This window comes from Lacerta agilis, chromosome 3, assembly GCF_009819535.1.
Source record: "Lacerta agilis isolate rLacAgi1 chromosome 3, rLacAgi1.pri, whole genome shotgun sequence".
Taxonomy (NCBI): domain Eukaryota; kingdom Metazoa; phylum Chordata; class Lepidosauria; order Squamata; family Lacertidae; genus Lacerta; species Lacerta agilis.
Genome location: NC_046314.1, coordinates 115,141,179 through 115,163,929, shown reverse-complemented (window position 1 = coordinate 115,163,929; position 22,751 = coordinate 115,141,179). Strand labels below are relative to the sequence as shown.

The following is a 22,751-nucleotide window of genomic DNA, read 5'->3' as shown; positions in this document are numbered from 1 at the left end:
GCATCCGGGAGCATGCAGGCGGCAGCTGCTGCTGCGAGGGAAATGGAGCGGAGGGATCGGAAGAGGTGTTTCGGCAGGGGCGGAGGAAGCCGCTTTGCCACCCGGGGTGGCAAACCTGGGGGCCGAGTCACTCCGTAGCCCGCATTCGCAACGTTGCTACGTTTGACTCATGCGTAGCGATGCTGCACGTGCGCGCTACTGAGCGGAGGCGAGCCAGGGAGGGGCGTAAGCAGCCCAAGAGAAGCCCGCCTCTCCCAGTGTGGTGTAGTGGTTAAGAGTGGTGGACTCATAATCTGGTGAACCAGGTTCGCGTCTCCGCTCCTCCACATGTGGCTGCTGGGTGACCTTGGGCTAGTCACACTTCTTTGAAGTCTCTCAGTCTCACTCACCTCACAGAGTGTTTGTTGTGGGGGAGGAAGGGAAAAGGAGAATGTTAGCCGCTTGGAGACTCATTAGGAAGAACTTCCTGACAGTAAGAGCTGTTGGACAGTGGAATTTGCTGCCAAGGAGTGTGGTGGAGTCTCCTTCTTTGGAGGTCTTTAAGCAGAGGCTTGACAGCAATCTGTCAGGAATGCTTTGATGGTGTTTACTGCCTGGCAGGGGGTTGGACTCGATGGCCCTTGTGGTCTCTTCCAACTCTAGGATTCTATGACTGCAAGACAGAGTCATGCAATGAAGCTCACTGGTTGATTCTGGGCCAGTCACCACCTCTCAGCACAGCCTACCTTGAAGGGTTGTTGTGAAGACAGAAAAAAGATCTCTGCCTGCCACCTCGCTCTCCTTGGAGGAAGGGGAATGAACAAAATGTTATAAACAGTGAAATAACTGAACCTACCTGCTTACTACATGTGGATAAATTGGTGTACTTGACCAAGAAAACCATTTTATCAGTCAAATGTAAGTTGTTAAAATGAAAACACAGGAAGCGTCCCTCTGCCAGGAAGTGGTGAAGTTGTGGAGTGATTGTCTCTGCTAGGTCTATATCTGGATAGGCAGAGACCAAAAAAGAAAGAAAGAAAGGAGCTGCGTTTAATTATGAAATTAGATAATCAAATTAATTTGCTGAATTTCTTGAGAGGTCGTGTCTTGAGAGCAAAAGCACAGAGCATCAAGGCTTCTAAATATATCTCGTGTTTGGAGCAAGGGTGATTTCTGAAGATGGCAAAAGTCAGGGGGAAGTCTGCATATTGGGGAGGAAGCGACAAACCATCAAGATAACCAAAAGTCTGCTTTTAAAGTCGCTGCCTAAAGCGCTCAGAGGTTTGGTGATTTCTGTCGGTGGTTACTAGCCACGTTTGGAGAGGAGAGTTGGTCTTGTGTTCCAATCCTGCCTGTTGGTGTCCCATAATGGACATCTGGTTGGCCATTGTGAGAGCAGGATGCTGAGTCAGATGGAGGCCCCTTTGGTCCAATCCAGCACGCTCTTCTGACATCCACACTCTCTGCGCCTTATGGTCCCCCCCCCCCCCCCGATCTTTGGGTCAACCTCAGTTCAAAGGTAAAAAAAATAGCCAACTCTCTCCCCTGGGCGTTGTGCTGCAAGGAGGATGATCTCCATCGGCCAGAGAAACAAGCCGCCCTCGGCCGTGATCGATGTTCAAGCAGGCGTTTGACGAAGGCAGAATCTGCCCAGGAAGGGTCTATTTTGGGGGCTGGCCTGTCCTCTGAAATCAAGCTCACTCATAAACAGGACACCAGGATGGATAAAACACAACCCAAAACCCCCCAAGGAAATGCAGATCACACATGATATGTGGCCCCCGCAAACAGTGGCGGAGTAAGGCTCCGCGGTACCCGGGGCGGCAAAGGAAACGCCCCGGGGGCGGGGCGTCGTGACATCACATTGTGACGTCATGACGCTCCGCCCCCAGGGCGTTTCCGGGGGTGCCGGCGCCGCTTCTGCAGCCCTCTTTTAAGCCGAAGAGCTCGCTTTTAAGCTCTCCGGCTCAAAAGGAGGCTGTGGAAGCGGCGATCCGTCGGGCCGTGTGCTGCCGCTCCCAGGGTGACGGAGGGAGCGGCAGCGCGTGGGAATGGTGGGAGGGGCTGCCTCTTGTCACCCCCACGTGCCACCGTTCGCTCCGTTGTCCCAGGAGCAGCAGCACCGCACACACCGTGCGCTGCTGCTCCCGGGGGGACGGAGCCAGCGGCAGCGCGTGGGGCTGACAAGCGCCGGCCCCTCCTACCACTCCCCACACTGCCGGTCACCCCGGGAGCAGCAGCGCTGCACGGATGGGGTGCTCCCTCGGCTGTGCGCTGTTGCTCCTGGGGTGACGGAGGGAGCGGCAGCGCTTGGGAATGGCGGGAGGGGCTGCCGCTCGCTCCGGTCGCCCCGGGAGCAACAGCGCACGGCCGAGGGAGCACCCCGTCCGTGCAGCGCTGCTGCTCCCGGGGTGACCGGCGTTGCCTGGGGAGTGGCGGGAGGGGCGCCGCTTGTCGCCCCCACCCGCCGCTTCTCGCCCCCACCCGCCGCTTCTCGCCCCTGTCGCCCGGGGGCGTACCGCCCCCACCGCACCCCCCTAGCGACGCCCCTGCCCGCAAATCTTATTAAGAAGAGCTGCACTCTTGTGGCATTTTCACATCTCTGGGCTCCCATTTGCATTCCCAGCAGAAAGTTTGGGTGGATGTACGCACCGTCCACCTTTCACTAAGTCAGGCAATTGGTCCAGTGTGGTGTAGTGGTTAAGAGTGGTAGACTCGTAATCTGGTGAACCCGGTTCGTGTCTCCGCTCCTCCACATGCAGCTGCTGGGTGACCTCCGCTCCTCCACATGCAGCTGCTGGGTGCCCCACTCACCTCACAGAGTGTTTGTTGTGGGGGAGGAAGGGAAAGGAGAATGTGAGCCGCTTTGAGACTCCTTCGGGTAGTGATAAAGCGGGATATCAAATCCAAACACTCCTCCTCCTCCTCCTCCTCCTCCTCCTTCTTCCCTCCAGCTCAGTATCATCTGCCCTGACTGGCAGCATTTCCCCAAGATTTCAGGCAGCCCTAGTTGGAGATGCCAAGGCTTGAACCTGGGGCCTCAGCATGCAGGAACAGGTGGTCTACCACCAAGCTATGCTGGTTCCTACCTGGAGAATTAATTGATTTAATTTGCACAGAGGTCTGTCCTGCTTCAGAGGGTGTTGCTGTTAGGGTTTGAAACCTGAGATGCTGGCAAATTAGCAAGGTCACATGATTTAAGTTGTTAAGCTTGTTAAGTTGTTAAGATGCTCAGTATATATACAGTGTTTGTTTTGTTTGCTTCTCGGGGGTGTGGAGCAGTCATGTCTGAAAGCTCCGGAGGAGTGTTTGTTATCTGTCTGCAATAAACCTGTCTTTAGAAAGACGGGCTTCCGCGTGTCATCATTTCGTTGCTGCAACAAGAACCCCACCGCTGGACTTGTTTAATGCTCTGCAAAGAGAATTGTTGCTGGTCTGTGCAGCAGAAGCGTTTACTGGACCAGTACACTAAAAATCCATTCTTAAAGACTGGACCAGTACACTAAAAATCCATTCTTAAAGAAATCAGCACTGAGCGCTCACTGGAAGGGCAGATCCTGAAGCTGAGGCTCCTATACTTTGGCCACCTCATGAGAAGAGAAGACTCCCTAGGAAAGACCCTGATGTTGGGGAAGATGGAGGGCACAAGGAGAAGGGGACGACAGAGGACGAGATGGTTGGACAGTGTTCTCGAAGCTACTAACATGAGTTTGGCCAAACTGCGAGAGGCAGTGAAGGATAGGCGTGCCTGGCGTGCTCTGGTCCATGGGGTCACGAAGAGTCGGACACGACTGAACGACTGAACAACAACAACACTAAAAAACTCTTAGTTGCCCCTGGTGACATCAGTTACTAATCTGCTTACACAGGTGGACACAAATGGATAACTAGTCTTGCCTAGAACATAAGAGCAAAAGAACCCTGCTGCTGGATCAGGCCCCTGGCCCATCTAGTCCAGCAACCTGTTCTCACAGTGGCCAACCAGATGCCCATTATGGGAAACCAGCAAGCAGGATTCGAACACAAGAGCACTCGTGTCCTTCTATCCTAAACCAGTTGTTCCCATTTTACAGGGTTTTTTTTGGGGGGGGTGCTGGAGGGAGAGAGTGCCTTTCTCGAGGCAGAGAGGTCTTTCCGTGGAGAAGCTGGGACGGAAATCCAGTTCGGGCACTGAGCTTCCGGGTCACACAATGCACTGATCCCACAGAGCCGTGCCACAGCTGTCCTTTTCACGCTCTCCACCAGCTTGTCCCCGGGGCTTTTTTTTTTTTTTGCCTGCTTCCCACCAGTTGCATAAATGCTCTTAAATATTAAATCACTTTCCCCCAAAGCTTTGCCTCTTCCTCCGGCGCAGCTGAATGGCGCAGAGTTAGGAGGAGGAAGGGTGGCGGTGGCTGTTTGTTTCCTCGTGCCTCCCGCTGCCGCCGCCGCCATGCACAATTCCCTTTGGCCCTCGCGCATTATGCGTCTCATTGCTCCTGGTTTTGCCCCTGAGCCTCAGGAATGGGCTGTGCAAACAGATGTGGCTTTTATGTCCAGCAGAACTGCCTGGCTCTGCCGCCTCGCCCTGGGCCACTGAGGTCCTGTGTCGTCCCCTTCTTCATTTGCTATGTCCAATTTGTGCTCATTAGCTCTCCTAGTCTCTTTGCCTCGAGCGCATCATGATGAGGGCAGTAATGAGGTTTCTTGGAACTCCGTCCGGCTTATCGCATCCTTCAGCTGATGCCCCCTTTCCCTTTATTTTTAAATAAAAAGCTACAGTGAGAGTGAGTTACAAAAGCCAGCCCAAAGGCTTTTGGAAGGTTACATTTTTAATTTTTGGATTTCTTCTTCTTATCATAGAATCATAGAGTTGGAAGGGAACCCAAGGGTGCTCCAGTTAAACCCCCTACAATGCAGGAATCTCAGCTAAACCATCCATGACAAGATGGCCATCTAACCTCTGCTTAATAACCTCCAATGGAGACCGTTCCTCCATCAAACAGCTGTTACTGTCAGAAAGTTAAAACAATTAAAAAAAAAATCCTTCCAGTAGCACCTTAGAGACCAACTAAGTTTCTTCCTGGTATGAGCTTTCGTGTGCAAGAAGTGTGCATGCACACGACAGCTCATACCAAGAACAAACATAGTGTGGTGTAGTGGTTAAGAGTGGTGGACTCGTAATCTGGTGAACCGGGTTCGCGTCTCCGCTCCTCCATATGCAGCTTCTGGGTGACCTTGGGCTAGTCACACTTCTCTGAAGTCTCTCAGCCCCACTCACCCCACAGAGTGTTTGCTGGGGGGGAGGAAGGGAAAGGAGAATGTTAGCCGCTCTGAGACTCCTTCGGGTAGTGATAAAGCAGGATATCAAATCCAAACTCCTCCTCCTCCTCCTCTTCTTCTTCTTCTTCTTTGGCAGATAGTCTGCTTTCTTACTAATGAAAGTACTTTGACGCCGACAGTTCAGGGAGATTGCTGCTGCAGAGGGCCTTCTCAGTGGTGGCACCTGCCCTGTGGAACGCCCTCCCAGCAGACGTCAAGGCAATAAGCAGCTATTTTACTTTTAAAAGACAACTGAAGGCGGCCCTGTTTAAGGACGTTTTTAATGCTTGTTGCTATATTGTTTTTAATATTTGGTTGAAAGCTGCCCAGAGTGGCTGGGGAAACCCAGCCAGATGAGCAGGGTATAAAGAAATATTGTTGTTGTTGTTGTTGTTGTTGTTGTTGTTGTTGTTGTTGTTATAATATTGCCATTAGAAGAGCCAGCTGGATCAGGCCAGTGGCCCATCCAGTAGCCAGACAGATGGCTCAATGGGAAACCAGCAAGTAGGATCCGAACACAAGCACAGCCCTCTCCCCTCCTCCGGCCACGGAGTTAGAACATTGCCATCGAGGCCAATCGCCAATGGGTAGCCTTTTCCTCCGTTACTTTGACTAAGCACTTTGTGATGGTAGAAGAAGAAGAAGAAGAGTTTGGATTTGATATCCCGCTTTTCACTACCCGAAGGAGTCTCAAAGCGGCTAACATTCTCCTTTCCCTTCCTCCCCCACAACAAACACTCTGTGAGGTGAGTGGGGCTGAGACACTTCAGAGAAGTGTGACTAGCCCAAGGTCACCCAGCAGCTGCATGTGGAGGAGTGCAGACACGAACCTGGTTCCCCAGATTACGAGTCTGCCGCTCTTAACCACTACACCAAACTGGTATCCAAGTCGGTGGGCACAATACCATCAACAACCCATAGTTCTTATGGGAATACCAGCAGCGATGGAATAACAATGCACAGTCATTACAAAACACCCAGCGTACCTGAAATCGTTGTGTGGCAGACAATAAATAGCCAGGTGAGCGAGAAGCAGTTTCTCATCGCTACATCATCCTGGCCTCTGGCCTCTTCAGTGTTGCCCTAAGACCAACATTGCCTTTGCTTTCAAAACATTGTTATGGGCTAAGAATGGATAACTTTGAGGAATGTGCCGAGTCGGCAGACGGTGCCCAGACTTTCGTTTCCCGAGTCATCAGAATTTATTCCTGTCCTCCTCGTGGTCAAAGTCCTCTTCACATCACCACCAAGACTCAGCACCCCAGCTTACATTCCTGGCAGGAGCGCATTTTTAAAACCTCTTTATTTATTTCCAAATCCACCTCAAAACGATCCTGGGGCAGTTTCTAATGTTCGTTGCTGGCATCCGTCTATCTCAAGACGTAATGGAGTGAGCCTCTGGGGGTGAAATCCAACCACTGTGTTTGCAGCACCCAAGTGACCTCCCTGTAGCACAAGCCTGGGCCGTGTGTATGGAGGTCCTGGGCTGTTTGGACAACAAGACCCCCCCCCCCGGCCTCTCTGATGTGGTCCAAAGGAAAGCAGAACAAGACGTTTGACACCAGCTTGGCGGCAGGAGTTGCCGGAAGGAGGTGCACAAGGCTTCGTCCAACCACCTTAGGGACTCCACTCTGGATTTGTGTTGGGTTTACTCCATAGTCTTTTCTTTTCCTGAAGATGTCCCACAAGACAGCGGAGGTTTAGGATCAGAGCCTTCCTAGACCAGGCATAGGCAGACTCGGCCCTCCAGATGTTTTGGGACTACAATTCCCATCATCCCTGACCACTGGTCCTGTTAGCTAGGGATGATGGGAGTTGTAGTCCCAAAACATCTGGAGGACCGAGTTTGCCTATGCCTGGTCTATACTCCCCATCTCTCTACAGCACATTCAGAAACTGCCTTCTTGACCATTGGAGCCACTCTTGGTCTCGTCTGCTCAATCCGCCAGAGCCTGTCTTCACATGCAGGGAAGTCCCTAAGTCACGGAGTGTTTGAGACCCATCGGCTGCCCTCGCACTGTTTCAAAGCCGTTTTCTGGGATTGTGGCCGCTGTAACATGCTGGCAGCTTCTAGGAGCCACAGGTGAGATGAGTCAGGGAGGAGACTACAGGTGGACAAACTGCCCCAAGAGGGGCAAAAGGCACATTCCCCACCAGAGGTGCTCCTCCCATGCACCCCAATTTTCCAACAATACATAATGTGCACCATGCACATCAAAGACCCAACAATGATGAAAGCAACCAATTAATTAAACTCCAAGGACAACAGCGTGACAATACTAGAACCAATGGATGGTCTCTCTAATTTACTCCAGATGCCCAGCAGAATGGGATTTGGTGGGGCCCCATCCAAAGCTCCACCACCTAGACTTCGACAGGAAGGGCATTCCAGTCAGGGGGCCATAACACAGAAGGCCATGCTCTCCCTCCAGCGTCGGAGGCCGTCTGCCAGTTTCTGGGGATTGCAAGTTGGGAGAACATTGTTGCGCTCAGACTCTGTTTGTGGGCTTGCTGTCGGGGCATCTTTTTGGCTGCTAAGAGAAGAGGAAGCTGGATTAGATCCTTTGGCCTGATCCAGGCTCTGCTTACAGTCTTGAATTCCTTTATCTGACATTCCTGCATTGCAAGGGGTTGGACTGGATGACCCGTGGGTTCCCTTCTAACCGTACGCTTCTATGATTCTGTTCCATGTGCGCAGACGAATAGCAATTGAGGCTTGTTATTTAAAAAAAACCCCACCATCGTTCTTCCTGGGGAGGCGAAAACCATTAGTCCTGTGGCCCCAGCCAAATTGCCGCTCCACCCACTTGCCATAAACCTGGATGAATCTGTTTGGACTCCTGTGCTGGACCCGGAGGAGAAAATGGAAGGCAGTGCGACTCGCACTCGTCTCAGGAGGCAGACAGGAGGCAAGTCCACATTTGCTGCTACTTTCCTTTGCAACCTTCAAGCAGAGAAGGAACATCCATTACCGAAGATAGCGTCCGCGTGATAAATGGGCGCAGTAATTGTCCAATTCATCTTCTTTAGGAGCAGCTTAGCTCTCAAGCGTTCTGTGTCGTCAGGGACACCCCTGACTCAAACCTTCCTTTCTTTTTAAAGATCGTTATCTTTGCAACGCCGGCACCTCCAGGACTCGGCGCCGGCTCTCTGTTCTCAACCAGGAGCCTTCAGTTGCTTCGTGCTTCCTCTTAGATTCAAGGCGTGTGCCCAAATCCCAGTGTCAAAGCGGCTGCGGAGAATGCAGGCCTCTCTGGCTCGGGGCGGGGGGGGCATGTAAACACCGAGGAGCAGATCCAGATTTGTTTGGAGAAGGGAAGTGCCGTGTAAATGCTAATCTCCCCATTAATCCTGCCTGTCAGGGCCCATTTCCCAGTCTCTGTGTCGGTGGGCCCAGCGAAGTGGAAGTCAGCAAGCGAGTGCGGAGAGGCTTGAAATATTCATGCCAAGAGAGGAGATGTCCTCAGCTCTGGCAGCAGATATACGTTGTGGAAAGAGGCCTCGGTCTAGTCTCTGCCACAGAATAGTGCTTATGTAAGGCTACCCTCCCCTTCCTGGATCACTGCCTTGTCGTGGCGAAGGGGCTTGAATTACTCAGGGAAGCTATGGACAGGTCAAGATGGACAGGTCATAGTGGAGAGTTTGGACCAAACGTGATCCACCTGGAGAAGTTGAGGCTCCAGTACTTTGGCCACCTCATGAGAAGAGAAGACTCCCTGGAAAAGACCCTGATGTTGGGAAAGATGGAGGGCACAAGGAGAAGGGGATGACAGAGGACAAGATGGTTGGACAGTGTTCTCAAAGCTACTAACATGAGTTTGGCCAAACTGCGAGAGGCAGTGAAGGATAGGCGTACCTGGCGTGCTCTGGTCCATGGGGTCACGAAGAGTCGGACACGACTGAACGACTGAACAACAACAAGGCTACCCTCCTTCTCTCTCTCTCCCGGGGCTGCTTTTTCCTTAGAGCAATATTTGGCGATGAAGCCTTTTTCCTGGAAAGATTTCTGCATCCGGTCAGAGGCAGGTGGTTTCCCCCGTAGAAGATAAGAGGCTGCTGGATCAGGCCAGCGGCCCATCTAGTCCAGCATTGTGTTCTCACAGTGGCCAACCAGGTGCCTGTGGTCAGGATTCGCACACAAAGCCAACCACCTCCCCTCCTGTGGTTTCCAGCAACTGAGATTCAGAAGCATTGCTGCCTCCAGCAAAGTCGTCCTGGCTAGTAGCCCTCTCTTCCTCCATTAATTTGCTTGCAAAGGGCACACCTGAAGCAGAACAACTCCTGGGACCTCAAGAGAAACCCCCATCTTTTACTCGGGAGCCTTCGCTCGTACGTTCCAGCCTGAGAATCATGGCAACGATTCCTTCTGGCACTCGGCCCCTGTGCCAGCACCTGTGGTTTTTCAAAATCATTATTTCTGCTTGCCTTCCAAAGCACTTTTTCTTGAAAAGGTGCAAATCAATGGTGCCACGGGGTTTAGATGGTACATTTCATTTCGCCAATAGAATTTCATAATCCCACTATTCACTGCCGGAGGAGCTGTGTGGGCGAGCAAGGACGGCAATCGGCGCTGCCCCCCCCCCCACAACAAACTCGTTCAGAGCCACCCGGCGAGGAAAGTTAGGCTCAGAAGGATTGTTTGTGATTTTTCAAAACACTTTTAAAGCGGCATAGGGCTGGGAGCATGGCGATTACTGTTGGTTTGATGCACCTGGTGGGAATGCAAACCACAGCTGCTAGAACAGCTGCGGAGCCTGCTATCCAATTTTAATCCACTTATAACCGTGAGACAATCTGTGCCTCTCCTCTTCCTTCCTTCCTTCCTGTTCTAAGGCCAAGTTCCATGCCAGCGCCTCTCAATTCCTTACCTACTTCTCCATGCAATTTGGTGGCCAAACGTTTCCTCACTTCCCGTCCCCTTTAAATAAGAAACACAGGTTTACATAAGAATGCAAGAATAGCCCTGTTGTGGCCCATCTGGTCCTTCTTCTTTTTTTTTTTTATAAAGGAATTTATTAAGATTTTCAGAATAGAAAAAACAATCAACAAACAACTACACAACAACAAAACAATACAGAAAGACAGGAAAAAAGAAACAAAAAGAAAAATACAATACCAAAACAGAATTTCATCCTTACATGATAAACTTATAAAATCTATCTTGATGAACTTCCCCCTACTCTCTCTTCTGCGTTCATTTCGAATATACTGTAGTAACTTTGTAACCTCTTTAAAACCTTCTTTAACAAACTTATCTACCTCATAATTCATATCTCCTAGTCATACTCTTATCTCAAAATTGAAACATCATAATTTACAATACTACCTACTTACATCCTATTTCACCTTGACAACTTATTACTATCGCCTATTCTTTCATCTAATTCCCTTTAAATCTCTATTTTTTCTCGTTTCTTTAGATAGTCTTTGAATTTCTTCCATTCTTCTTGCACCTTCTCCTCCCTTGGCCCATCTGGTCCTTCATCCTGTGCTCACAGGGGCCAGCCAGATTCTCCAAAGGTAAACCCACAAGCAGGATTTGAGCAGATGAGCTCTATGCCCTCTTGTGGTTCCCAGCAACTGGGATTCAGAACACTGCTGCCCCCGACCGTGGAGGCAGAACCCAGTCATTATGGCTGGTAATCATCAATAGCCTCCCCATGGCTTTGTCTAATCTTTCAGACCTCACCTGGAATACTGTGTCCAGTTCTGGGCACCCCAGTTCAAGAAGGATACTGACAAGCTGGAACGTGTCCAGAGGAGGGCAACCAAAATGGTCAAAGGCCTGGAAACGATGCCTTATGAGGAACGGCTTGGGGAGCTGGGTATGTTTAGCCTGGAGAAGAGAAGGTTAAGGGGTGATAGGATAGCCATGTTCAAATATATAAAAGGATGTCATATAGAGGAGGGAGAAAGGTTGTTTTCTGCTGCTCCAGAGAAGCGGACACGGGGCAATGGATTCAAACTACAAGAAAGAAGATTCCACCTAAACATGAGGAAGAACTTCCTGACAGTGAGAGCTGTTCGGCAGTGGAATTTGCTGCCAAGGAGTGTGGTGGAGTCTCCTTCTTTGGAGGTCTTTAAGCGGAGGCTTGACAGCCATCTGTCAGGAATGCTTTGATGGTGTTTCCTGCTTGGCAGGGGGTTGGACTGGATGGCCCTTGTGGTCTCTTCCAAATCTAGGATTCTATGATTCTATATAGGTTGGTGACCATTCCTGCCTCTTGTGGCAGTGATTTCCACAGTTCAACTATGCGGCGCATGAAGAAGTCGGACGTCCGGTTTCGTTCCATACCCACAAGTCTTATTGACATGAGGAGAGGGACAAAAGCTCCACCTAAATTTCATGCAAAATTTGTTTTTTTGAGACATGTCCTCTGCACCGCCAGCAAAAGTGAAGCCATAATTGGCACGTGTCAATCCATTAGTTCTTTAGAAGACGGAGCCTGGCTGCAAAGGAGCCTGGGTAATGAAGTAACTGGGAGCAGGAGCCTGCGCTGGGGCAATGTTGGCCTTCTTAAATTAGGTGGCTCTGCTGCTAATTTGCCACATTTAACTGCATTCAATTCATTAGCACAGACCATTGCACCGACGTGCACTGATGTTTTGCTTTCTTCCCTGAACATAACTTTTTAATGTGGAGCCACTGTATACAGCTGCTCGGTGCTGAGAGAGAGAAATGGCTTCACTCTCGGCAAAGGGAGAGCAATTCCGGACTCGGGGCTTCGAGCAGCAGCCAGCCGTTGCTCTTCCGCAAAGCTTAGGGCTGGATCCGGCGATGCCTTCATTGCTTACGACGTGCACCTTCTGTGAACTGTCCTGGCAATGCCCAAATATACAGATGAATGTCATGTGAGAAATGAGTGATGGTGGAGAATGAATCTCAGCAGCTGCCGTGGCTCCTGGGTGCTTTTCATTCCGAGCCGCAGATCTTGCTGTTCCCCACCCCACCCCACCCCAATAAAATATAGGGCTAGATTGCTGCCTTGTGAGAGCGCTCAGGGCTCAGGGCACCAGGTTGGGGAAGGCTGAGCGGGAGAACTGAGCAGTAAAGCCTTTGGATCACAACAAAACCAGCCGATCCACCGGGCTGCATCTCAAGGTGGTGCCTGGAAGATGGAGAGAGCAAGCTTTAAGTAGTTCCATCTTCTTAATGATGCTTCTAAGTCAGGCAATAGCAGCCGAGAATAACCATCACCCCCCTGCAAAGGGATAATTCCTCAGAATGAAAAAGTGCCATTGCTTCTACCAACCCTATCCTCCCCGCCAACCAATAAATGGAAGCTAGAAACTGAAGCTCAACATCAAAAAAAACTAAGATCATGGCCACTGGTCCCATCACCAGTATGTATGTGGAACCGGAGTCCACTTGGTACTTTACTAACTAACACGAACTCACACATTAGGTAAGGAACCAAATGCCACATAGTTCTGTAAATTTATAATTTATGATAATTTAGAATTTTGATGTATTGCTATAGAATGTTGATATATTTGTATGCATTATTGATACTCCCAGCTGACGAAGGCGTTCATACCCAAACAGGGCTCTGTCCTGGGTTCTTTGAATCGACTCTCGACTCCGGCTCCACATACAAAACGACCTTTTGAATACTTTTGGATACAGACTTTATACATCATTTGTTATTGAGTCAAACCTCTTATGTTCTACATTGTAACGAATTATACGTATGTGACTTTAAAGATGTTTTTCTGTTAGAATTTACAAGCCTATAACTCTTACCAAAATATATACCTTTATTTGACTGCAACTCATGAGTAGGATTTATTCCTAGTATTGAAATTGCTGGCCAGAGTTCTTGGTGTGTGTGTTTTTTTTTGGTATATTAACAACAAGAACTCCAATTTATCTAGGGTTTAAAAAAGGGACTGTTTCCCTGCCCTACTTGGAGATAACTCTGAACGTGGGACCTTTTGCATGCAAAGCAGATGCTCTTCCGCTGACCAGCGACAGGAAACTTGAGCAGTGCTTTCCTCCATGCAGCTTCCAACCCACCCACTCTTGTCTTCTCTTTCCTCTGCCCTCCAGAAACTGGGCCTTGCTCCCCAAACCCTCATAACTATGGGACTGGGTCAAGCTAGATCCGTGGTTAAGCAAAGAATCGTGGACACAGAGAGACAACAGGACTCTGCAAGGGTTCCCAGTTATGCGTAGCCACTCCAGCAACATATTTCTGTTTCCTCGCATCCAGAAATGCAAGAAGGTTTTTCACTCTTGCTAGAAGCTTGGCCTTGCCCTCACCGGTTCTGGAAGGGTCCTATGGAAGAGTCCCGTACGCACAGAGACTTTGTGCCTGCCCATTAGGAGAAATAGGAAGCCCCAAACATATATTTTTAAGATGTCCTTTTTATGCTGAGATTTGTAGAGAAACCATCGACCCTTTGCTGAAGAGGCTTGCCGATCTTACAGACAAGTCTAAACTGAATTGTCTCCTCTTGTGCAAAGATCACAAGGCGACCTGACTGGTAGCCAGATTCTGTGCGCAGATTTGTAGTCACAGACCATCCTCTAGAATAAAATGGCTTACTAGGGAAAAGCTGAAGTCCCCTTTTGGGGTGCCTTAGGATCAGTTTTTATGGTAGCCCAAATTTCAGTCATACGGATGTATGTATATATTTCAATTTTAACTCATGAGCTATTGCTGCAATCTAATTGTATATTTTATCTTTATGAATGCTGTCACTATTGTGGTATGCAAGCTGGTCTTTGACCGTAATAAATTATTATTATTTTCCCTCTGACAGGTCCTGGACAACCTAGACAGCCACCTGAAGAAATCCGAGTATTTCCGTTTCCTTTGGTTCCCTCACACTGAGAACGTGAGCATCATCTACCAAGACCACACCAACAAGGTAAGTCGACGCTCCAGTGGCCAGTGGAAAGGGCCGTAAAGTCTTTTTTTGGAGGGTGGAAGGAATTGGAAGAAGGGATTGTGACTCCACCAGTCACTGTGCTCCACCAGATGTCAAGGAGATAAAGGACCACACAACTTTTAGAAGACATCTGAAGGCAACCCTGTATAGAGAAGGTTTTTTTTTAATTGTTTGACATTTTATTATGCTTTATATTCTGTCAGAAGCTGGCTGGGGAATAATAATAATAATAATAATAATAATAATAATAATAATAATAATAGGAATTAAACTGAGCCTCTGTGCAGGGGTGGGCAACCTCCAGCCCACAGGCCAAAACTGCCTCACCAGTCCTCTCCATTTGGCCCGCAAGGCTGTTTTGCCCAGACCATGCATTGCCCACCCGCCCTGCACCTCACATTATATGTCACACCAGGTGTTTGGAAGGCAGAGAGGTAGCTGCTTTCTCTGCAGAAATCAGGATCGAAACATGTACATCAGGCGACGTGTAGGAGTTGAACCCTGCTCCGTGAGCATCTCTCTGCCAAACCTGAGCTCTAACAGCTGGACGGGATGGTATCAAGCGATCAATAGGTGGATAGGACCATCCACCTGTCAATCAGTCGATGTAATAGTGATGCCAGGTGACAGACAGGTCATTGGTCCAAGGGATAGGTAAAGGGACCCCTGACAATTAGGTCCAGACGCTGATGACTCTGGGGTTGCGGCGCTCATCTCGCTTTACTGGCCAAGGGAGCCACTGTACAGCTTCTGGGTCATGTGGCCAGCATGACTAGAACCAGAACCAGAGCAGTGCATGGAAAAACCATTTACCTTCCCACCAGAGCAGTACCTATTTATCTACTTGCACTTTGACCTGCTTTCAAACTGCTAGGTGGGCAGGAGCAGGGACCGAGCAACGGGAGCTCACCCCGTTGCGGGGATTCGAACCGCCAACCTTCTGATTGGCAAGCCCTAGGCTCTGTGGTTTAACCCACAGCGCCACCCGCATCCCGGTCCAAGGGATGGAGGGAAGTAAAGATCTGCCCCCCCACCCCCAGGGCTTAAGAAGGATCCCTACTCCTGAAATAGGGGTCTTACTGGCGCTGCCTGACCCCCACACTCTCCCACATGAACGCACACAAGCACAGCATCCCACACAGCTGATCCATGCAGATGATCCCTGCTCATCAAAGGATCAATCTGATGACACGAGAGGGGGAGATTTGGTTCCTGATCAGGACACTGGGCTGATCAGAGAGCAGTTTTAAGCTGTCCACCCTGCCCTCCACATTGCTACGCCTGTGTTGTGTGTGTGTGATTTCAAGGCCGCATCTTCCCTGCTGGGCAATGTCTGTAGCCTGATTCTCTCCCATTTCACTTGCCTTTGCAGCCTCCCACTTCCTCTGCCAGCTGGTTTTGGGACTACGTGATCGGATACTACCTGCTAGAGTTCCTCCTTTGGGTCAGGTGAGATTCAGCTTGCCTTGGCAAGGCATTCGTGTGAGAAGGACCACAGATTTCAAAGAAGCTGCTCTGGGTGGGCTTGCTGGGAGGTTGCCACCAAGATTTGGTTCCTCATCAGGACACTGGGCTGGTCAGAGAGCAGCTTCCTGACTTACAACAGATTAGAGTGTGAGCATTAAAAGCCCATTTGCAGATAGCAAACTCAGTCTCTTACAGCAAAGTGCAGCAGAAGCAACTGTGGTTGGAAAGTAACATCTAAGGTTTTATTTATAAAGCAAATAACAAAACAACAAGACAACTCTCACATCCATCTTCTTCAGCAGAGGGGTAAAAAAAAGAGAGAGGGAGGAGACATTTAAATAGTTCCCATACTCATGCATCAATTAAGTAATTAAAGGTAACCAGCAACATTATGCAATGTGAGAATGAGACATTAAAATACTGACATAGAGAACTGGGCCAAAGCAAACAAGATGAATTTTAACAGGGAGAAATGTAAAGTACTACACTTGGGCAAAAAAAAAATGAAAGGCACAAATACAGGACGGGTGACACCTGGCTTGAGAGCAGTAATAATAATAATAATAATAATATTTATTATTTGTACCCCGCCCATCTGGCTGGATTTCCCCAGCCACTCTGGGCGGCTTCCAACAGAAACCAAATACAACAATATCAAACATTAAAAACTTCCCTAAAAAGGGCTGCCTTCAGGTTTTTTCTGAATGTCAGGTAGTTGTTTATTTCCCTGACCTGTGATGGTACTCTAGGATTCTATGATTCTACAAGCACACCCTACGTTCAGAATCTCATCCTTGGTCTGGAACTCTGTCTGGTCCTTCCTTTATTCCAGAGCAAGTTAGTGGGGCAATGTGTGCAGTTGTTCTGCCATCTTGTGGGCAGCAGCTGAACGAACACTCTCTCTGGCGGTTTGGCAGAGAAAGCCACAAATCCAGAAGCCATTGACCCCAGTGGCCTTATAACTGTTGGCTGGTGATGCTTTCTGCCAGATGCAACCACAGATTGGCTTAATAGGAAGGGGTACCAGGAACCAAGAAGTCCAAATCCTGTGGCATTTTATTTTATGCAATAAATGTGGGCTGTTTAAACACGGATGCTTCAAGCACTGCATCTGACTGGCTAATGGCCTGATCCAGGAAGCTCGTCTTAGTTTCTTATATTCAGGCACAATCCATAGCCTACCACCCCAGCTACTCTCGAAGGGGGAAGAAGGAAGGGTCAGCCCATGTTCCCTGTATCCGAATTCCCACCGACCCTCGGGTTTCTGCCCATCCGACTTCCAACTTGTCCTCTCCTCCTCCTCCTCCTCCATCAGCACATTCCTGCCCTGCCTGGTTCCCTGGATCAACCGCTTCTTCTTCTGGCTCCTCTTCACCGGCAAAGTGGAGAACGTCAACTTGAGCTACAAGATATTCAACTACGAGTGCCGCTTCAAACAGCACGTGCAGGATTGGGCCATCCCCATGTAAGCTGATTTGATCTCGTGTACAGAGGGTTGAAAGAGTAGGGCTGATTCCAGGATGATCAGGGGTGGGGTGGGTTTTCACATGTGAAATTCAGGTTGTAGTCACCTCTCCAATTTGAATGATGTTGTGGGTTTGGGGTGCCAGTCTGGATGATGGCCTGAGCGTCTTCCAATCCTTGGGGTCCTGTAACCAGGGAGTATTAGAATCTAAGAAAAGAGGTTGCTGGACAAGTTTCTTTGCTAGGCAACGACCTTAGCTGGCCACTCATTTGCTGCCAAGGAGTGTGGTGGAGTCTCCTTCTTTGGAGGTCTTGAAGCGGAGGCTTGACAGCCATCTGTCAGGAATGCTTTGGTGGTGTTTCCTGCTTGGCAGGGGATTGGACTGGATGGCCCTTGTGGTCTCTTTCAACTCTATGATTCTATGATTCAAATGTCTTCATCAACATCCCAAAAGGATGACCCAGGTTGCTATAACTAAGTGATGGGGCCCATTTGGATATTGGGGGGGGGGTTCCTCCACCCCCTCACCTAGCTGCTAGGTAGGACAACATGAACCAGAGCTTTGGGGTGTGAGATGAACTGGAAGCTGGAAACACAGAGACTTGCTTGCTTAGTGCTGGAGTCATAGCTGTGTCCAGTGGAGAAGCAAGATCTGTTGGGGTGTCAATGCTGTGAACCCCTCCATCTTTGGCTCAGCTGGTATGTATGGGTAGATAAAACCAAATATTCTAAAGAAACCACAGTCTGTGCTGACCAAGGAAACAGAACCTGGGTAAGCACCGGGAACCCCTGGAGTCTCTTACCACTTGGAGATTGGGGTTGGCTTGCAACAATATATTTAACTAACTCGGCAGTCAGGGTCTTGCTCTGAATATGTGGCAGGAAGACAGTGAGCAATGCTGGAAGGGAGCGAGGAAAGGGGCTCATCTCTAGTTCCGATGGGAGGACCAGGGCCTGGCTCCTTCAGGACCTTGGAGAGTTCCCAAGGGAAGAAAGGGATGTTCCAAAAAATGATCAACGCCCATTTGATTGTCTTAAGTCAGAGATGGAGAACCTTCATCCTGGGGGCCACAAATCTCCAGGCCGTCAGTTACTGCAGTTCCTTGTGAAAGAGAGGGAGGCATTGACCGTTACACCAGGTTTGGTGTAATCACCTTCCTCCACTGCACAAGATCTCCACGGTGTTGGGTCTCTCCATACAATCTCCTCACAGTGAGAAAACGAAGGAGGCTCTCCTGGAGCTGAAGGGGGTTCTGGAAAGCAACCCCAAAGTGGTGGCCCACTACCCAGTGGAAGTGCGCTTCACCCGGGGAGACAACATCTTGCTGAGCCCCTGCTTCCAGAGGGACAGTTGCTACATGAACATCATCATGTACAGGTAAGACGGGTTGGGTCCAGGCGGATCCATTTGGGTTGCCTGATGGGTACTGGAGGATAAGCCTACTGGTGGCCTCTAGCCGTGATGGCTGTGCTCTGCCTTCACGGTCAGAGGCAATAGCACTTCTGAATACCAGCAGCCTCTTGTGCCCGGTTCCTGCTTGTGGGCATCCCACAGGCACCTGGTTGATGGCTGTGAGGACCAGATGCTGGAATAGAGGAGCCTAACAGCGGATCAATAAGGCAGAAGCTAAATATTAGTGATCAGGCAGCCGGTATCCTGAGGCCAGGGGCGTAGCAACGTAAATTGGTACCCGGGGGCAAAAAAAATTTGTCAACCCCCCCAGGCATGGGAAGGTCAGGTGGTACCCGGTGTGGAAAATTTCTTGTCAACCTCCCCCCTCATTGATTCCCCCCGCCGCGGCAAAAATGGTTTTATCTTCTTTCATATTTTCTTACAAAGGAATAATAACAAGTAATAATAATAAAAACCTTTTATTTATATCCCACCCTCCCCGGCCAAAGTCGGGCTCAGGGTGGCTAACATCAGATACATAACATTGGTATAAAATCAAACAATAATTAAATTACCTCCTAAAAACATCTCAAAATCAAATTAAAGTCTAATTAGATGGCTTTCCACAGGGTTAGGGTTGGGAACAGTAAGTGCTCCCTGAACTGAAATTTTAGCCTTCACGACATAGGAAAACAGCCGAGTGAACAGCTATTTTGGTGGAGGAGGGTCAAGATATGAAATTTCATATATAGGTATATAATCCCTAGTATAGTATAGTAAGATAAGACCTTCAGAGCAGGCATTAAAAAAAAAAAATCAAATTCCCCCCCCCAAAATGTTCCTTGATAATTTGTCACCCCTCCATTATGGAACACGGGGCAGCCCGCCCCCCTTGCTATGCCCCTGCCTGAGGCTTAACATCTAAAAGGCACAACCCAAAAGGAAAAGGGCTTGGCAAGGAGGAGGAAAAGCTGTTCTTCAAGCACTGTTCCTTGGTTGGCATTCCTGTAACAGCCGGCTAGAACGGAAGTATTTGGAGACAAACTATGGAACTCCCATTCAGCGCCAACCAGAACTGAAGCTCAGCTATGTTGTTCCACAACGGAGAGTAAAGTTCACCTTATTTTTTACCCCATTCAGGCCCTATGGGAAAGACGTCCCACGCCTTGACTACTGGCTCGCCTACGAGAGCATCATGAAGAAGGTTGGAGGGAGACCTCACTGGGCAAAGGTACGAAGGTGGGGGCAGTGTTCATAGAATCATGGAACTGTGGAGTTGGAAGGGACCCCCAAGGGTCATCCAGTCCAACCCAATGCAGTGCAGGAATCACAGCTAAAGAATCCCTGGCAGATGGCATCCAATTTCTGTTTAGTAAGCTCCTAGTAGCAGCTGCAGCAATTATTATTATTATTATTATTATTATTATTATTATTATTATTATTATTATTATTATTATTTATACCCCGCCAATCTGACTGGGTTTCCTCAGCCACTCTAGGTGGTTTCCAACAAAAGATTAAAAATACAGTGGTACCTCTGGTTACATACTTAATTCATTCTGGAGGTCCGTTCTTAACCTGAAGCACCACTTTAGCTAATGGGGCCTCCCACTGCTGCTGCGTCGCCAGAGCACGATTTCTGTTCTTATCCTGAAGCAAAGTTCTTAACCTGAAGCGTTATTTCTGGGTTAGTGGAGCATGTAACCTGAAGCGTATGTAACCTGAGGTACCAATGTACATTAAAACATCAGTCATTAAACACTTCCCTAAACAGGGCTGCCTTCAGATGTCTTTTAAAATTCAGATAGCTGTTTATTTCCTTGACATCTGCTGGGAGGGCGTTCCACAGGGCAGGTGTCACTAGTGAGAAGTCCCAAGCCCATTTAGGGCTTTAAAGGTCAGCACCAACACTTTGAATTGTGCTCAGAGAAGTACTGGGAGCCAATGTAGGTCTTTCAGGATCGGTGTTATGTGGTCTTGGCGGCCGCTCCCAGTTACCAGTCTAGCTGCCACATTCTGGATTAGTTGTAGTTTCCGGGTCACCTTCAAAGGGAGCCCCACACAGAGCGCATTGCAGTAGTCCAAGAGGTGAAGGAGAGTCCACCACCTTCTGAGGGAGTCTGTTCCACCATTGAACATAAGTTACCACCAGAAAGTCCTTCCTAATGTTTAGCCAGAATCTCCTTTCTTGTATTTTGAATCTATTGCAAGAAAGGAGGTTCTGACTAAACATTAGGAATAAGTCCCGTCGGTGCAAGGATTGCCAGTGTGGTGTAGTGGTTAAGAGCGGTGGACTCGTAATCTGGTGAACCGGGTTCACATCCCCTCTCCTCCACATGTGGCTGCTGGGTGACCTTGGGCTAGTCACACTTCTCTGAAGTCTCTCAGCCCCACTCACCTCACAGAGTGTTTGTTGTGGGAAGGAAGGGAAAGGAGAATGTTAGCCGCTTTGAGACTCCTTAGGGTAGTGATAAAGCGGGATATCAAATCCAAACTATTCTTCCACCTGCCATGGGGTTTTCTCCCCCTCACCCTGTGCACATCCTACACACTCCCCAACTGTGCTCTGGAGGGTTGGGCCTGCTGTTCTGATCTGGGGAAAAGGAGGGATATAAATAATGATGATAACAATTAGTATTATTATTATACAGAAGGGTGGGGGCAGGGGAAGATTGTGTGCCTCTTTATGGAGTGCAAATTTCTTCAGTGAGGTGTCCTAATTTTGGGGTGTGTGGAATTCAAACCAGCTATTTTTGTGCCTAGACAACATTTAGTTTGGTACATTTACATTTGATGAAGAAGCACATAAACAGTTTTCAGAAATTCTGAACATTTCAGGCAAAGCTAAATAATAAAAACTACAACTGCAAGCACTTGGCCACCATTTTTAACGATTTCCATGCAATTTCACACACATTTTACTTGCCATATGTTAATTCGAACAGAATGTTTAGTCAGAACCTCCTTTCTTGCAATAGATTCAAAATACAAGAAAGGAGATTCTGGCTAAACATTAGGAAGAACTTTCTGATGGTAACTTCTGTTCAACGTACAAACTTAATTATGTTAATTTAACCGAAATATCCTTTTTATTCCCATGTTATGCTACAACATTTTGGCACCCATCATTTCGGGAAGTTGAAAGTTCCAAAATTCAACACTCCCGAGAGGAGATTGCATCTGGGGAAGGAATAGTAAAACCTCCTTGTTCACTGTGGCCACATATACAGACCAATTTTTTTTTACAAAATCCCCACCCCACAGCAACTAGGCTTTGTAATAAACCTTTGTGGATGCCAATGGGATTCTTCTTTAAGCCCCAGTGGTGTATGGGAGGCAGGACAAAAGAGGGGAGGCAGATGGGCAGAGGAGGGAGTTTAGGGCATGGAATGGGTGTGCCTGTGAAGTGGCTGTGCCCCGCCCACTCGATATAGGCCCCACCCACTCTCGATATAGGCCCCACCCACCACTGACATGCTGGCCCTGGAAGGTTTCTGACCAGGGAACATGCTCTCAGGCTGAAAAGTCTCCACCGACCCGATACAGACCCACATAGAGGGAGGAAGGGCGCTTTCATAAAATTGGTTCTCTGCCCGCAGGCCCACACATGCACTCGGAGGGACTTTGAGAAGATGTACCCTGGCTTTCAGGAGTTCTGCTCCATTCGGGAGAAGCTGGACCCCAGAGGAATGTTCCTGAATGCCTACCTGGAGAAGGTCTTCTACTGAGAAGTGACACGGAGGAGTTGGTGGTGGTGGCGGAGGAACATCTCGTGTGGGCAGTGGTTCCCAAAGTGGGTGGTAGTAGGGCCCTCTTGGGGGTGGTGGGATTACCTGGGGGCACTGGAGGTGACTACCTGGAAAGCTGCCATCGCTGGATCAAGTCCATCAATTTCATTGTATTCATTATTTTTAATTGGATTTTGAATAAATGCGCAGCTAACTGCTACTGTTTGGAATTTTATTGCAATATTATCTTCCTTAGAAGGTTGTGCAAACCACTATTCTGAATAATAGTGAATAATAGGCACTGGAGTCTATGGAACCAAGTTTGGGAATCACTGCATTAGGGGGATTCTCCAGTGGTTGGTGTCATGATGGATGGGGGGGGGGCGCTCCTTCCCTGAGATCCAGGCAGCCAAATTATGCTACCCAAAAGGCGAGTTATTTTCAGGGCTGCCGAGTGCATTTAAATGTTCTTTTGTTTCCCAGATTAGAAGGCTTAATTATACAGCACAGTCCCACGCCTGCT

General features: G+C 48.9%; 1 protein-coding gene across 1 annotated transcript in view; it reads left to right on the top strand.

Moving 5' to 3' along the window:
* LOC117044436 (L-gulonolactone oxidase) overlaps nucleotides 1-22,272 on the top strand; it is a 45,146-nt gene extending 22,874 nt beyond the window's left edge. The window contains exons 6-11 of the mRNA XM_033145207.1: nucleotides 14,047-14,154; nucleotides 15,548-15,624; nucleotides 16,958-17,107; nucleotides 18,321-18,485; nucleotides 19,641-19,731; nucleotides 22,100-22,272. Of these exons, the coding sequence (XP_033001098.1) occupies nucleotides 14,047-14,154; nucleotides 15,548-15,624; nucleotides 16,958-17,107; nucleotides 18,321-18,485; nucleotides 19,641-19,731; nucleotides 22,100-22,228 (720 nt within the window). The 3' untranslated portion in view covers nucleotides 22,229-22,272. The remainder of the gene's footprint in view (nucleotides 1-14,046; nucleotides 14,155-15,547; nucleotides 15,625-16,957; nucleotides 17,108-18,320; nucleotides 18,486-19,640; nucleotides 19,732-22,099) is intronic.
* The last annotated feature ends 479 nt before the right edge of the window (nucleotides 22,273-22,751 follow it).